This window comes from Rhododendron vialii, chromosome 13a, assembly GCF_030253575.1.
Source record: "Rhododendron vialii isolate Sample 1 chromosome 13a, ASM3025357v1".
Taxonomy (NCBI): Eukaryota; Viridiplantae; Streptophyta; class Magnoliopsida; order Ericales; family Ericaceae; genus Rhododendron; species Rhododendron vialii.
Genome location: NC_080569.1, coordinates 11,587,186 through 11,603,191, shown reverse-complemented (window position 1 = coordinate 11,603,191; position 16,006 = coordinate 11,587,186). Strand labels below are relative to the sequence as shown.

Sequence of the window (16,006 nt, the reverse complement as noted above, 5' to 3'; positions counted from 1 at the left end):
ATTTACTTGAAGCATGCAAGCAATAAGCCACTGTAGTTTGGCATCTTTTGCAGCAGATTTCATTGCAAGCCTTGCAATAGCTTGAATATTTGCGAAACTGGGATTCGGAACCCCTTTGTAGAATGCTCAGATTTAGAGAATAGATTCATGCAGCAGCCAAACTAAACTGTTGAAGACAACGACTGGCAAAACTAACAGCCATGCTTCAAAATGGAACTGCAGCCATGCTTCAACAATGGAACAGTAGTCATGGTGAAAAGAATAACGTGAGAAATCAAATCCAAACGGAAATTTTGGATGGAACATGGGAAAAGGAAAATACTTGGCCAGTATCCACCCCCATCTATAAAGAAAAGAGAACCTCAAAAGCACCATTTTCAGTCATAATCCTAACAGCAAAATGCAAGCCTGCATGCATAGAAATGTAAAAATAACAAAAAAGTCCATTCATGTGCCAATGACAGTCCAGAGAACAAGAAAATTTTGTGAAAGAGAAAGTAAAACTGCACAACAATTTACGCAAGGAGCTTAGAAGCTTGAAATTCACCCACCAAAAAAGGGTTCTCAGAAGCTTAAATCAAGAAAGAAATAGGAATGACAAAACAGAAAGTTTCCCTATTAGATCAGGAAGAGTTGGTTGTCTCATACAATGTGTGGGGTACGTTAGCTCATACTAATTGCCTTAATCAACCAGTCAGAAGATTTACATCATCCGATTTCCGAAATTCAGAATGAAAAAACCTACCTCACAGAAAAAGGGTGACCTCAAGTATTCTTATGTATTCAGTAAATAAAAAAGTCTGTGCAAAATATGGGTATACCAATCCAAAAAATGAATAAGTCAGCTTCTGCCACGTGCCAACACATATCCGCAATCTGCCTATAACAGCAAATTAGTGTTCAACGATCCTGTTGATTTCGTCTTTCAGGGCTTTATAACTTGAACAAATATCCCTTGTCAATATTAGTAATATACTGCCAGAGACCAGGCACCAAAGGGCTCCAGAATAACATGCAAAACCAAGCTTCCTCTCAGTCAAAAATCCTCTCACCAGTTGAAAACAGCAAAAACACAAAAGAACTAAAGATGCAAAGCAACCCTGGAATGAAGAAAACAGCCCTCCAGCTTTCTGGACTTGAAAGATCCAAATGATCAGTTTTAGCAGCTTCGAGAAGTTTTCCAGTGAAATCAACCCCAATAATCCCAGCCAATGTGCCAGCTGTATTAGAAACTCCCATAACAATTCCAGCATATCTAGGAGCAACATCCATGTGATTTACTGCAAACCCAGCTCTCCCTAACGCTAAAAAACCAAGAGCCATAGAAGAACAGAATACAGCCCCACCAGATGTTCTAAAGAGAGGAAGTGCCATCAATGCAAAAGAAGCAACTAGAAATCCTACGGTGTTTAACACCTTTCTGGTTTTAGTCACAGACAAGATTCTTCTTGTAATCAAGTGGTCAGCAATAACTCCACCAATATTTGAAAACACAAACATGTTGAGATAAGGCATCATTTTCGACGAACCCATTTTTTGAAGGCTAACATGGAGTCCCAGCTCGAAATACGTGGGAAGCCAGTTCATGAGCACATACAAAGCGTAATGGAAAGTGAAATTATTTATCACAATTGCCCAAACTGGTAAGCTGAGCATTATCCTTTTCCATGGGATTTGGGCGCTTTGTTTTACCTTCTGAATCCCTCCAATTGGTAAAGTAGATTCCCCAAATCCAGCAGCGGCTGCTTTGGGATGCTCAGCACGAGGTGGATCACTGGCGTATTTGAACCAAAGTAGAGCCCACATGGCACCTAAAGCTGCTTCAGCAAGAAATACAGATTGGGCTCCCTTAAACTTCACTAGACTTGGAAGCACAAGCATTCCCATAGCTGCACCTAGATACATTCCAGATGTGGTGAGAGAAACAGACCTTGACCGTTCATGTGGTGGCACCCATTGTGCTAGGACAGTGTGTATCGATGGGAAGATGAACCCTTGTGCCACCCCTACTAATAAACGGGCAATTACTAAAACCATGACTCCCTGTGGGTCTGCCGGTACTAAAGCACAAGTGAGGGACCATAACATAAATGAGAGAAGGAGAACACGCCTTCCGCCAATTTTCTGAGCTGCCCATCCACCTGGGACTTGTGAACAGGCATAGCCATAGTAGAATGCTGAAAGTATGGTGCCTTTGGTTGATTGGTTCACCTTTGCTGCATCAGCAGCAAAGGTGTATGCGATTGAGAAGCCCACACGTTCTATGTAGCATACACAAGTGCAGATGAAGGTTAAGAAGACAATCACATATCGCTTGGGTAAGTTTGTCCACCACATTATTTAGTACTTGTTTTTCGAAATCATAGAAATTTGGTCCAACTTCGTGGTTATCTTCCCATGAGCCTGATTTCTAACACTTCAGGTTTCATCAATTTTCAAACCCTGGACCAATGATTGTGAGAATGTAGTAGCAAATTTGTGCCTTCAGAAGTCTGCAATTTTTGAAAGGACCTTAATCCTGGAGAAAAATTGGAGAAGCGTGCTGATTAATTCAATAAAAAAAAGAATTAAACACAGCAAACCCGAAATCATATACTAACAAGGTAAATAAACAAAATCCTCTGTTCTGAATAACCAGAAAGACCAACATCTACAGAAATATGACAATCATCATTCATGCCCCTACTAATTACACAAACACAAATAGAAAAGCCATAGGACCACAAATTCGTTCAAAAACATAGATTCCTCTAAGTGAGCATGCAGACTCCAAACTAAAGGAAAACAAGGAACTATAACAGATTAGCTAAAGGCTACAGCTCCTGTTCATGGAAAAACAACTGATGAATATATCGAAATGTGTTGGCCATGTATTGGTTATCAGTTTACAAGTAGGTGGTGGGTGTGTCCAATGTGGCCTTCCCCGGGCCGGATAGAGGAACCACCCAAACAAAATGGTGTATTCCATCTACCAAAAATGAAAGATGAACCAAATGAATGAGCGGTCTATAATCCAAACTAACTTTCATTCACAGCGAACCAAATCAAACCAAGCCTTGAGTTTCCATCAAGCAGTCGGTTCCATGAATTTGATGTCTCCATAATTGGATTCATGTCATAAGAATCTAACAGGTCTTTTATGTGCTAGTTAGCTGGCTGTCCGTTACCTCCTAATGCACAACACGCCTCTTTCATCAGGTGGGACCGGCTAAATGACTGATAAGAGTCCAAGCATCACATGGTGGAGTTGTAAAGTGGCGTACATTAATTCCTCAAAACTTGCTCAACGATCTGGGCGCCATTTTATGATAAAACAGGTGAAGCTTATTCCTATGTACATACATTAATACGCAAAAAGACAGAAAAGAAAAAAAGGAGGACCCAAATTGATAGTAAAAAAGAACAAGAGCATTTTCCGAAAAGAGAATGCAATATGATTGGGGTGGGAAATGGGTGTGGATCGCGAAACATACCTGGATACGGTAAGTGGAGAAGAGAAAAGCGGTGGCTACTCGGGCTCTGCTCTGTATCACTTTTTCGAGATCCCCAAATTACTGCAGAAGAATTAGAATTGTTTTTGGTTTTCTTCCCCAAACTTGATTTTGTTAGTGTTAGAGAGAGAGAGAGAGAGATGGCGCCACCACCGGTTGTGATTAGAATCGAAGAAGAATGCAGCCCGTGAAGACCGAGACGGATTGATCTCTCCCACGAAGGTCATATTTTTACCAAGTCAACGGTTTCGAATTGATAGAGAATCAAGATAAACTCACAAAGTAGTCCTATTCCAACAAAACACACTCAAGGTTATTCCGGTGGCAGGGGCAAAGAACTCACTTTGAGAGTATTCTTCTTGGTCAAGGATTCGATTCTCTATTGAGTGAGTACCTTAATGGTAAATTGGGGGCCACTAGTTCCTTCGAAGTTTGAGTTGAGTAGTCGGGTCCAATTGTAACTTTATAAATAAAAATAAAAATTTTGAAATTGATTTTCACACTTCCTTTTTAATCATTCACACTCTTGTTTTTGTTTCTACCCACTTGAATTTACTATCTTATCATTCAATACACTTTTGTACACATTTAAGGACAATATTATAAATTTATGTGGATAAAAGCAAAAAAAATGGAGTGTAAAAATCATTTTTCGTTCACAAACTGTATTTAATATAAGTGTTACTAGTAAACTTGCATTAAAAATGCTTGCAAATCAAATGTAGTTGCTTAGAGCTAACAAATGAAGGTAATTAGATGTCATAGGTGTGTTCCACTAATTAAATTAAGAACTTATTCTTGAAATAAATATTTATTTTTTAAATTAAATGTGATGTATCATGAGAGAATGAACGGTCTCGTAAAGAAAAAAATAAATACTCAAAACATAAAAGGAAATGATAATGCCAAAATTATTTTTGTTGGTGTCAAAATTCTAGTGCACAAAAGGCTTATACCATGTGCCGTATACAAGGCTTTTATGCGCTGGAGTTTTGGCACTAACAGAAACAATTTTGACATTATCATTACCCAACATGAAAACCTTAGCAGAACGGGGCTACTGTGATTAGCGCGGGATATTCAATTAATTTACTACGTCATTTTTTTAATACATGCAGGCTTACTCTTATTGGTTGTATACAATGTACCGCGGGGGCTCTACAAAGCTGTGACTTCAATTAAGGAACATTATGGCAATCCTACGATGATTTTAGCCGAAAATGGTGTGCCTTAATTTTTGGGTTTTTTATTTTTATTTTTACTCCTATGCATTATATTTTCATTCCTACCATTTAATAATAGTGAAGTATTAAGAGGCCTAACTGTTATGTTGCTTCTATAGTTCTATGCACGATCTGCAGGCATGGATGATCCAGGAAATGTTACGCTTGCAAATGGATTGCGCGACATCACAAGGATAATAAACTACTACAAGGCTTATATTACGCAACTGAAGAGAGCTATAAACGACAGAGCCAACGTGGCAGGCTACTTTGCCTGGTCATTACTTGACAATTGTGAATGGAGTTGAGATTTGGGTTCAAGGGTTGTAAACGAACCGAGCAGCTCACGAGTTCGGCTTGTTTGATAAAAGTTTGGGTTGTTAAGAGTGGTTCGGCTCGATTAAGAAGGCTAAACGAGCTGAGCTCGGCTTGGTTCGTTCAACAAAAGTTCGAGTCGTTTAGGGTGATTCGACTCGATTAAAGAGGTTCGTTTAGTAAATGACTAAACTCAGCTCAATAAGAGCTTGGCTCGTTAAGGCTCGAGCTCGAAAAAGCTTGGCTCGTTTACGACTCTAGGCCCAATATAAGTGTTATTTCATTACTTTGTTCACCGGTCACCGGTTTGTGCTTAGCGGTTGTGGTGATGAATCCCTAGACAATCCTCAATTTGGAGGGGGGACCGAGTGCAATTTTGTTCACCTTCCTTAAAAGATGGTGAACATTACCCTCTTTCTCATTGGTTTGAAATGGTGTGGACCTCACTACAAAGTGATGTCATGCTTGCTTACCATGCAATACACTTTTTGGAAAGCATGAAATCTCTGTGATAGAGTCCACATCATTTCAACCAATAGGAAGGAGAGTAATGTTCACCCTTTTAAGTGGAGGGTGAACAAAACTCAACTCAGGGGGACCGGGTTTCTACTTTTCGGAATAGAGGAAACCAAACGACCGCGTTTGGGTTTATTAAGTGCTTTCGTAAGACTTCATAGTACTGGCAGTACACATACATATTACCGCCAATTGCCCCCCCCCCCTCTTCCAGTTTAGGCCGCCCCCGCCCAATGTACAAACCCTAACTCTTCCTCAGAACTCAGAACCCCCAATCGACATGGTATCTGACGCAGATGAAGACGATGACTTCTCCGGGAGTGAGGGCGACGAGGGCTTGGACGAGGACATGGAAGCCCTAAGGAGGGCCTGCATTCTCACGGGAACCGACCTCAATTCCCTCCAACCCCCTGCCAATGAAACCACCGCCTCTGATTGCGACGATGACGATGACGACGACATGGAATTGGTTCGCGGGGTACAGCGGAGGTTGTCGGCATGCAATCACGCGGAGGCGCCTCTCTTTCTCAAGCCCCTCAGCACGCTCCCGCCGGCTCTCTCGGACCCAGATGATGATGAGGACGATTTCGAGATACTCCGTGCCATTCAAAAGCGTTTTTCCGGATATGTTCAAGGTGATTACCTTGCCTACTCTCGTTTTCGAATTGATGACTGGTGTTTGTTTATCTTGGTTTTTGGTGACAATCCAAGTTTTAAAATCACATGTTAGCAAGTGTCTACAGAATCAAACAACGACGACATATTTAATGAATAGGAAATAAAATTGAAGTAAACCGAGGTGCCGACAAAAACAAGGATGATACATGCCCATTCTATCATGCCCTTTGCCCTTCATTGTGGAAACACTAAGCCTAATAGATAATGTTTATAGTAGTTTTCAGATAATAATGATGCACTCGCACAACGAAGACCACGTGGCTAAACATTAAACCACATAATTGAACTGAAAATCGGGCAGTAATCTGTACATATATACAAACACACTAAATGAAGTTATACTTTACTAAAGTGTTTTGGTCAAAAGGGAAGTAGCCGAAAGTTTTACTTTCTCCATTGAATGGGAAGGGAAAAATAGGGAATAAAAAATACACGAAACATCCTACTCATTCGAGTATTACTCATAAGTATCACGTTCCAACACAAGAATATATGACTACTGGAAATTGTATCAAATCCCCAAAGAAGCAATACATCAAAGAGGTGCATTTGCATCAGAGTTTAAAAAAAAAAGATATATTCCTTTGATGGAGTAACTCTTTTTCCCCCAATGGATTATTTCGTCAAACTTATTTCATGTACCTATTATATATTGATCTCAATTCTTAATAGTCGTAATTAAATCTCTGTGAACTCATCACATTTGGTTTATACCAAATGATTACATAGTTTTCAAATGAGATATTTGTTTCTTTTGGGTGGCTGTTGTCAAATGCGTCTGCATTTCTTCTATGGTTTTGCTTGGATAAGCCTAGATATCAATCTCTAGACGTTAGATAATAGGCATTCTTTAAGTCAGTGTTAAATTGCTCATGTAATGTAATTCCTTTTAGCTGTTGTATAGACATTTGTTTAAGGTAATTTCTCCCCACGTCATTTTTGCTACTTGGGAATATCAAGAAAAATACCTATTGGTTTGATGTATTATTTGACGTAGATAGGATGGCTTGAAAGGTTAAAACCATGCCAATGTGGGGTCCACAGTTTTCTTTGTTGCATCTGCATCCATTCCTCATATTTCACCTTATCTTTTTGTAGCCTTTTTCATGCATCTGTTTCTTATTCCTTGCAGACAGGGAGAAAAATGGCAAGGGAAAATTTATGAGTAAAGTGGAGCATGTCCGTTCCAACAGCATAGCCTTGGAGAAGGAAACTTCCAATAACTTAGTTGTAGACAGCACTAATGTTTCTGAGGGATTTCCAGATTCTTTAGATTTTTACACCACCTCCCAGAGTTCCGAATCAATTAATAACATTACTCACGGGGTTAGTTCATCAGGCTTAGTTGAGTGGCATCAACCAGATGATCATGGTTTGGCTATAATGCCATGCAGCGGTTCTAGCTTCCCAAAGTCTGCACAGATGTTTGTTGATGCCATCAAGAAGAACAGGGCCTGTCAGAAATTTCTTAGAAGCAAGTTGATGCAGATTGAAGCAAGGATTGAAGAGAACAAAACACTGAAGCAGCGTGTTAAACTTCTGAGAGATTTTCAGGTTAGCTGCAAAAAAAGGACTGGGCGAGCATTGTCCCAGAAGAAGGATGCTCGTGTCCAGCTGATTTCAGCCATAAAGCCAAGGGCTAATTCCAAGGTCAATCTCTTAGTCAACTTTTTTTTGCCTTTGATATAGTCATTGCTTCAGTTTTGTTGGATTTCTTACCAGCTTCAAAATGTTTTCATTTGTTGGGCGTTGTTATTATATGTAAGACTAGTCTTTGCATGTAATTATGTAAGCCTTGTGGGGTTGGTTTTAGCCGGAGGGGTTAAATCTGAACAGAATTATTTGGTTGAGGAACTTCTGAGTTATTAAGCCATCAAGTAGTATCACAACCCTTTCAAGATGTCCTAAACCTTCATATTGAAAACCAACTCTAATGCGGAACTTGAAAACATCAATTGATCATATATCATATTGAAGACTGAGTGTTACAAAAATCAAATTTGAGCTGTCAAAGGTAAGCCTATGAACCTAGTTTACAGAATATATAAGATGCTTGAATTAAGCACAGTGACTCACCAAATAAGACTTTGATATGCTTTTTTATTTTAACAGGATGATTAGTATATGATTGAGCAGTTAAAGTATTAATGTGCAGCCTGCACCATGAACCTCTTTAAGCAAGGACCTCACGGGAGGTGACGAGGTGTGCACCTTAGGATTTCATGTACTGCAGATTGAAGAGGCTTGGCTTCCTCAAATGAAGTTTGGTTGTGCCTTATTAAGGCCTTTTTTGGGCCATGGAGTGTGCATTAATCACAGCATTATTACTTGATGTGTGTGTGTGAGAGGGATGGAGGGAGATTAGTTAGTAAATGGACCGGGTTTAGAGACAGCTTGCTGGAACAAGTTGTGAGGGTTGCCCCTTTTACGTCCGTATTACCAATCACAAATTGGTAGTTGGAATTTTGCCAAGAATGTTTACAACTCTATCAGAAGAGCGGGGTTGAATAATACCAAGTTCACGTGCTTATTAACTTAGGCTACCCTGTTCTATGTCCATTTGTTGTATCAACAATATTATCCTTCAACGAACTAGGTGGAATTTGGTAAAAATGCTTGCAATTGATTGGTTTAGAGCAGGTAGGTTTAGATATTGAGAGTTACTTAATGGTCTTATGCTACTTTTGCTTCAGAGGAAAATGTAGAATTTTTTTTTGGATGGAACATGGTTTCCTGTGTTAGGTTGCAAGTTGCAACCCCTAGTAATGATGGTGCTGGTGGGTGGTGGTGGTGCAGAAAAACGTTTTTCACCTTTAAAGAGTGGAAAACCCACCAAAATCCACTCATTTCCTATTGAGAATGGAAACTGCTGACTTTTTTGTTTTTCGGCCACACCAAACACTAGAAACTATTCCCCCTGGAACAAAATTTTATGTCAACTTTGATTTGGAATTTTGGTTTACACTTTACCGTTGCTGATCTTGTAGGCATGTCTCCCATTCATGTTGAGTCTGTTTCTATTTTGGGAGCTTCAATTGAATATTTTCTTGTCCAAATAAGTAAGTATTTGAATAAGCACTTTGTGGTTCTTGCAGGTGAATGGGAAAAATGGCTCTCCTTTATATTATGGCCCTAATGAGAATTCTCATGTCACTAGTTATAGAATGGTATTGAAGAAATTTCCAATCTCGTTGAATCATGAAAAGTGGTCTCATGAAGAAAGGGAGAATCTTGCCAAGGGAATAAAACAGCAATTCCAAGAACTGTTGCTTCACAAGTCAGTTGATTTAATCAGGTACGCTTTCTCTTGATAAACTCCTGATGTTTGTGCAGCTCATTACCTTAAACTTCATGTTTTTCCATATTTCTTTTGAGAATGGGCTTGCCAATGTCTGGAAGGGATATTTGCTAATTGGCTGGAGTTGGAGTAATATTGGCTTTTTAGTTCACTTCCCATCACAATGGATACTATTAGGTTATGGCTTAATTTTCTTTGTACTTGTAATGCTTTGCTTGTTTTATTAGGAATGGTTTCTATAACTTAACAATGTTAAACTCTGGGAAAATTATACTGCTAATTACTATATTAACTCAGGTTAGCATGTTTGAGGAGAGCCCTTCTCTTTTCTCATAGGAGTACCATCTTCTATTATATATTTGTCCATCATATATGTGAATTGTTCTCCAAAATTATTATTTACGTCTTTGATAGAGTATTTATTCTCAACTGTATATTGATTGACAAGTTTTGCTTAACAGTGATGTAGAGGGATCCTCTGGAGATTCAAATGACTTTGATAGTATGATTGCATCAATTAGGGATCTTGATATCGCCCCTGAGACTATTAGATCGTTTTTGCCCAAGGTTAACTGGGAGCGGTTGGCCTCTATGTACGTCCCAGGTCATTCTGGTGCCGAATGTGAAGCAAGGTAACTTAGATAGTTTTTCCTACATGAAAACAATTTATTCCTAAAGTTTGGTTGGGAATATTGCATGTAATTGTATTTAATAGGCTGCTATCTCAATTTTGAAATTGTTCGACCTACTGGGGGTTTGATGAAGATATTGAAGCATAGATGGTTAATAATACGCTGGGTCAATATGAACCACGCATGTTAGCACAAGTTGCACAACAAATTCTTACTCCCTCCATCCCAAAATCTTTGGTCTTTTTCGATATTCGCGCCATTCTTTAAATTCTTATATCTCCCAATTTATGATATTTTTCATAATTTTGAAAATTTTGTATTATAGATCTAATCAAGAACTATCAAACAAGATCTATATTACATATTGTTGGAGATTCATAATGAAATATACAAATGATTGAAAACTGACATGATATCGAAAAAGTTCAAACAATATGGGACGGAGGAAGTATTTAGTAGGCCAAATAATTTCTGGTTTTACGACCAAGAATTTTATTTATACTTTATAGACGTGCAGAACTCTTTCTTTTGATCTGTGCATCTTGCAATTGTATACTATTTATCATTTTATTGCTCTCTTCCAATTTGAGGTCGACGCTTCAGACCTATGCTAATTTAAAAGAATTGTAAGATGAGATCTTTGTTTCCCCAATTGGATTCATTGAAGCTTCACTTCTGTTCAAGGAAGATAACTTGGAAGTTTATAATCACTTGTACCACCTGGTGCCAAAGCCTTTTCCTACGCGTGTGCTTCTGACAAGTTCATATCTTTTTATTAAACCGAGCAATGAACATCTAAAGGTGTTAGGTTTCCTTTGGAAGTAGTTGTTAATCAGAATCAGCTGCTAGATAATGCGTGCCCTCCTTACCTTAAGTACTTCCAGAGGGGTAACATTTTTGAGAGCAGAAATCCTTGAGCCTAGTAAAGGGAGCTTTATTATGATCCTGTACAAGCTTGTCACCATATTTAGTTTGAAACCTTCTTCCCTTCTAGGAAATGTGATGATGGGCCAGCCCTCATGCTCTGCAGCACCCTTTTCATTTGAAACAAAACATCACTGTGTTCTGCTTTCTCCCTTAGAAAGGTAATATATCTTCAGACCATTTGCATTATCTGTGGCATTCTAGTTTCAGTTTCCGCAGTATTTGACTGGTTTTGTGCTTTTTGAACTTTATGAAGCTTATATGTTCTTCCACCAAGTTGCATCTCAGACATCTTCTTAGGTGACCACCATGACCGAGACATAGCCATGTTGGGATTGAATTAAGAAAGTCAATGCATATCAGGTGGGAACCATGACTTAATGGAGTTCTTCTCAAAATCATGGTGCTTTATGCACTTGCAACTTTGATTTGTTTTGGACTTCTGCAATGCTGCATGTTTTTATCCCTTTTTAATAACAGTGATGTTGTCAACATGGATTGACTTGATTACAATCCTCTTTAGCTAATGAACTCAGAAATTATTGCAGGTGGTTGAACTGTGAAGACCCCTTAATCAATCACCACTCATGGTCTAGAAGGGAGGATAAGGAACTTCTGCGTATTATCCAAGAAAGGGGTATCAGTGACTGGATTGACATTGCCGTTTTGTTGGGAACAAACAGGACCCCATTTCAGTGCCTGGCTCGTTATCAAAGAAGTCTTAATGCTTCGATACTGAAGAGGGAGTGGACTGAGGATGATGATGATAAACTTCGCGCTGCTGTAGAAACTTTTGGCGAGGGTAATTGGCAGCTTGTGGCTTCTACTTTGGAAGGACGGACAGGTACCCAATGCTCTAATAGGTCAGTTAGCCATCTCAATGACAAGTTCTATTGGAATTTAATTGTGGCCGTATATCAGTAACATGATACCTATATACATCTGTTTAATAAATGCAGATGGATAAAATCCCTTCACCCAGCTAGGCAAAGGGTAGGGAGGTGGACTTTGGATGAGGACAAGCGACTGAAAGTAGCAGTGATGCTCTTTGGGCCAAAAAACTGGAATAAAATAGCTCAATTTGTTCCTGGTCGAACTCATGTGCAGTGTAGAGAGAGGTATATAAATAAATCCCAATCTTGGCTCCAACACGGTTTATGTGATTTTATTGTAACAGTTGACTTGGTGGCAGATGGGTCAATAGCTTAGATCCTTCTTTGAGATTTGGTGGATGGACTCAAGAAGAGGATTCAAAGTTGGATGCAGCAGTTGCAAAACATAGAGATTGCTGGTCTAAGGTTTACTGGTCTAAGGTTGCTGCGTGTGTGCCTCCCCGTACTGATAATCAGTGTAAGAGGTAAATTTTTTACCATTAGAGGGCCAAAATGTTCTTCTTGTCTCATTTCTATGGTGTTACTCCATTCTTTTCCATTGTACCATTCTGTTCTGAACTTCACTCTCCTGCCTTGTATTCCTGTATTTAATGGTGGTTTTCTTCTCTGGCTCTCTCTGCTATGATTAGGAGGTGGAAGGATATACATCCAGTTGAATGGTCATGGCTCCAAGCAGCTAGAAAGATACAAAACGTAGCTCTCATATCAAACTTCGTAGATAGGGAGTCAGAACGACCTGCCCTTGGACCAAATGATTTCATTCCGCTGGCAATCACAAATGCAGTTGCGGAATCTGAAAATGTAAATCCTTCTGGAAAACGAAAGAGGAAATCAAGGTATGCTGGTCAGATACTGTGGAGTATGCGGCATTGATTGCATTTATTTGGATTCCTATGTTACATAAATAAGGAGGTCAATTACAGTACTATGTTCTTTGTTAAAGCATCCAACTCAAAACCAATTGGCTATGAGTGGAGCTTAGGCTCATGTACTAGTTTTGGAGGAGACAATCAACGAATGTGGGACAAACTCCAACACTCCCCCGCACGTGCGACCTCCGACTCGCACATGGAGAGTTAAACAAGCGATCCGTAACACATGGATCACAACAAACAACGGTGCACTTATGGCACAAACAAGGGGGAACAAGTTCTCGAAAACCCTAGCTCTGATGCCATGTTAAGGCATCCAACTCTAAACCAATTGGCTATTATTTATACCTTCAACTTTCTTGTCTGTGAGTTGGAACAATTACTTAAATCCCAGCTGTATGTCTGAAGTGGTATTTATGTTGCCATGTCAGTTGTTATTGCATTTACTTACAGCAATGTTGTGAAATGCAGGTCCAGGAGACCTACGAAGGAAGCTCAAAGCTGTCCTGGGGAAGTTCCACTGTTAACCAATGGCAATGGGATTGAGAACTATGGTGGTGATGCTATTTCAAAGAATAGAGTGATGAAGCCACGACGATCAAAGAAGAATAGAAACTTTGAACCAACTCAAGATTGTGCAAGGGACAGTCAAGTTGGACCATCTGATGGGACGACAAAGAGGAATAGGTCTTTTGGGAGGCGAAAAAGGAAATCTAGGTAGGATATTCAGCTTTTCAATCGATGTTTCTTCTGCTTTCCTGCACTTACTGTAGTTTTCTGGTCTATTTTGACAGTGCGAGGCCGGAAGCAGCTTCCATGGATGATGCCATTTCGAGGACGGAAAGAGAAAAGAAGCCGTATTCTAAGGGGAATAAACACCCTCGTCCAAGAATAGCTCATTTAGCAGCTAGTGAAAAGTTATCAAAAATATTAGAGGTTAAAGAACTTAGTGGTGATCATGCTGTGAAGAATAGAAAGGCATCTGAACAATGTCGAAGAGAGAGTAAATGTGTTCAACTGTTAGATGAAAGCTCAGGGATGATCAATTCAGATAAGATTGTGAGCTTCAAGGAAAATAATGCTATTTCAGAGAAGCGTGTTGATTCAACTCAAGTTGATTCATCATTTTGTCAAGTTTCAACATTATCAAAGATAACGGACATTAATGAGGTTGAAGCCTTCAGTGATGTTGGTGCAAGGAATAAGAATTCTCATGAACCCAGATCAAAGAGGAGTAAATATAACAGACTTATGCTGGAACTTTTAGAGATAAGCGATTCTGGTGAAGCAGATACATTAAGGGGCAATGATGCCAGTTTGGGGAAGAAAAAGGTTACCAAGCGAAGTTTGAAAAAGTGCAGTGGAGTAAGTCATTCGTCATCTTCAAAGTCTTGTATGATTATTGAGGGGCATAAAAGGTCAAGAACTACCAATAAGTCTATTTCTAATTATATTTCTGAGGTTGAAGACAGGGATGACATGACTCTTGCATCATTTATTCAGAACCAACGGAAGAAGAGAAAGCTTAACCTCACTGAAACAGTTAGTTTTGTTGTTGGACCCAGCGCTCCTCCCCCTGGATTTGAGAAAATCCGGAATACGGCAGATATGCATCATAATACGAACAATGAGGATTAAACAGATTTTGCCTTCTTGTATCAGTCATCCTTTTTCCAACCCCTTATTAGTCTAGACTTTAAATAGTAGTTAATGTATTTTCCTACATAGGCATTTAACTTACCAACCCCTGGATTTAGCAATTTTGTTAGCATAAAAGTGTGTTGCTCGGGGGGATTTTGAAGAGTTGCACCTGTATAGTCGTATTTCTGATGAGCATGAGCATTCTTTTGTAAATGGCTTTGTGGCCTTGTAAACTAAGGTTTGAAGCTTGTTATTTCTGTGGATTCCTTTGATGAAAAAGATACCAAAAAGGCTTGGCATATGTGCTAGTTTTGGCCTGCTTGAGACGCACAGATTAAATAGAAATTATCGTTTGTTTTCCGAGCTATTGGTTTTTTGGTTGTGCGTGTACTGGGTTTTATGATATCATCTCTCTGCAAAATCTGCTGATCCAGTTGACATGGTGACTGCTGCATTTGTTAACTTTCTGCACGCTACTCGCAAATTATATTCTGATTCTGTAAAAAACACTCTCCGAAGAGGTGATTCTGGCTTTTGTAGAAAGTCTGGTTATGCCATCAGTATAGCCACTGAATAAAGTGCTCCCATCAGCACTCCAACTCAAGCTTGTGCAGTATATGACCTGAAAATAGGATGTCGAGGTTTATCAGTATTTTGTTTTTGAAAAACAAGCACAGGGTTCTATAATTCTCCCATCATCATTACCGATGGCAAACAATGAACACAACTTTAGATCAAAATTTTAAGTGGTTTATGCTACAAACACAGCAGAATTACTACGGCACACAAGTGTGAAACCTAAATTACTACAGCCTTAATCATCAGTTCGATGAAGGGAAAATAATGAGAAACAAAACTCTAACTATGAGGGCCAAGCTGCGGTAGCCAAGGCGCGTGGGGGAGCAGAAGCGGTAGCGTGAGCGTGAAAGTCTTTGAAACACATCTCAACCTACTAAAATACGTGAGAGCAGGTTTGGTAGCCAAGTCACACAACTCATGTGCGGGAGTAGGAGCGGCATGGTTCTTTTCTCAAATTGTTCAAGATTTTAACGCTTTGAGTGTTATGTTTTTGCTTGAATTACAAATTTTGTAAGCTGCTAAAATAAGTGTCAATGACTCAATTCTTCATTTTGAGATGTGATTTTTTTTTTCTTTCCGAATGTGTGAATTCTTCATTTCAGTGTGAACTCTTCATTTAGGTGTGAATTGTGTCTTTTTCGAATTGTGAATTCTTAATTTGGAGATGTGAATTCTGCAGATGAGTGTGAATTGTGTAATTATATGGGTGTGAATTGTGCAGATGAGGTGCGAATTCTGCATTTAGGGGTGAATTTCAGAAAAGGGGTGTGAACTCTTGAAAGTGGTGAACTCTGGGTTATGAATAGTACCAATGGGGTGTGAATTCTGCAAAAAGAGATGTGAATTCTAGGGGTGTGAATTCTGAAAACAGGTGTGAATTCTCGGAATATGAAAAGTGATAAGGGCAAAATAGTAAAAGCATCTTTAAAAAGAATCTTGACAGA

General features: G+C 39.2%; 2 protein-coding genes across 3 annotated transcripts; one reads left to right on the top strand and one right to left on the bottom strand.

Annotated features, from left to right (window-relative positions):
* Window positions 1-595: 595 nt before the first annotated feature.
* Window positions 596-3,746, bottom strand: LOC131314975 (probable anion transporter 5). 2 transcript variants are annotated; one of them, XM_058343985.1, is made up of 2 exons: window positions 3,474-3,746; window positions 596-2,518 (listed from the first exon to the last, which is right to left on the bottom strand). In XM_058343985.1, exon 2 carries the CDS (start codon window positions 2,335-2,337, stop codon window positions 1,033-1,035), a length of 1,305 nt encoding a protein of 434 aa, XP_058199968.1. In that variant the 5' UTR covers window positions 2,338-2,518; window positions 3,474-3,746; the 3' UTR covers window positions 596-1,032. The 2 variants fall into 2 exon arrangements, with proteins under 2 accessions (XP_058199968.1, XP_058199969.1); XM_058343986.1 differs by having other exon boundaries at window positions 596-2,542; window positions 3,474-3,732.
* Window positions 3,747-5,733: 1,987 nt separating this feature from the next.
* Window positions 5,734-14,843, top strand: LOC131314974 (uncharacterized). The gene is made up of 10 exons (XM_058343984.1): window positions 5,734-6,180; window positions 7,356-7,873; window positions 9,319-9,518; window positions 9,983-10,153; window positions 11,626-11,940; window positions 12,037-12,195; window positions 12,270-12,434; window positions 12,600-12,806; window positions 13,314-13,559; window positions 13,637-14,843. Exons 1-10 carry the CDS (start codon window positions 5,826-5,828, stop codon window positions 14,478-14,480), a joined length of 3,180 nt encoding a protein of 1,059 aa, XP_058199967.1. The 5' UTR covers window positions 5,734-5,825; the 3' UTR covers window positions 14,481-14,843.
* The last annotated feature ends 1,163 nt before the right edge of the window (window positions 14,844-16,006 follow it).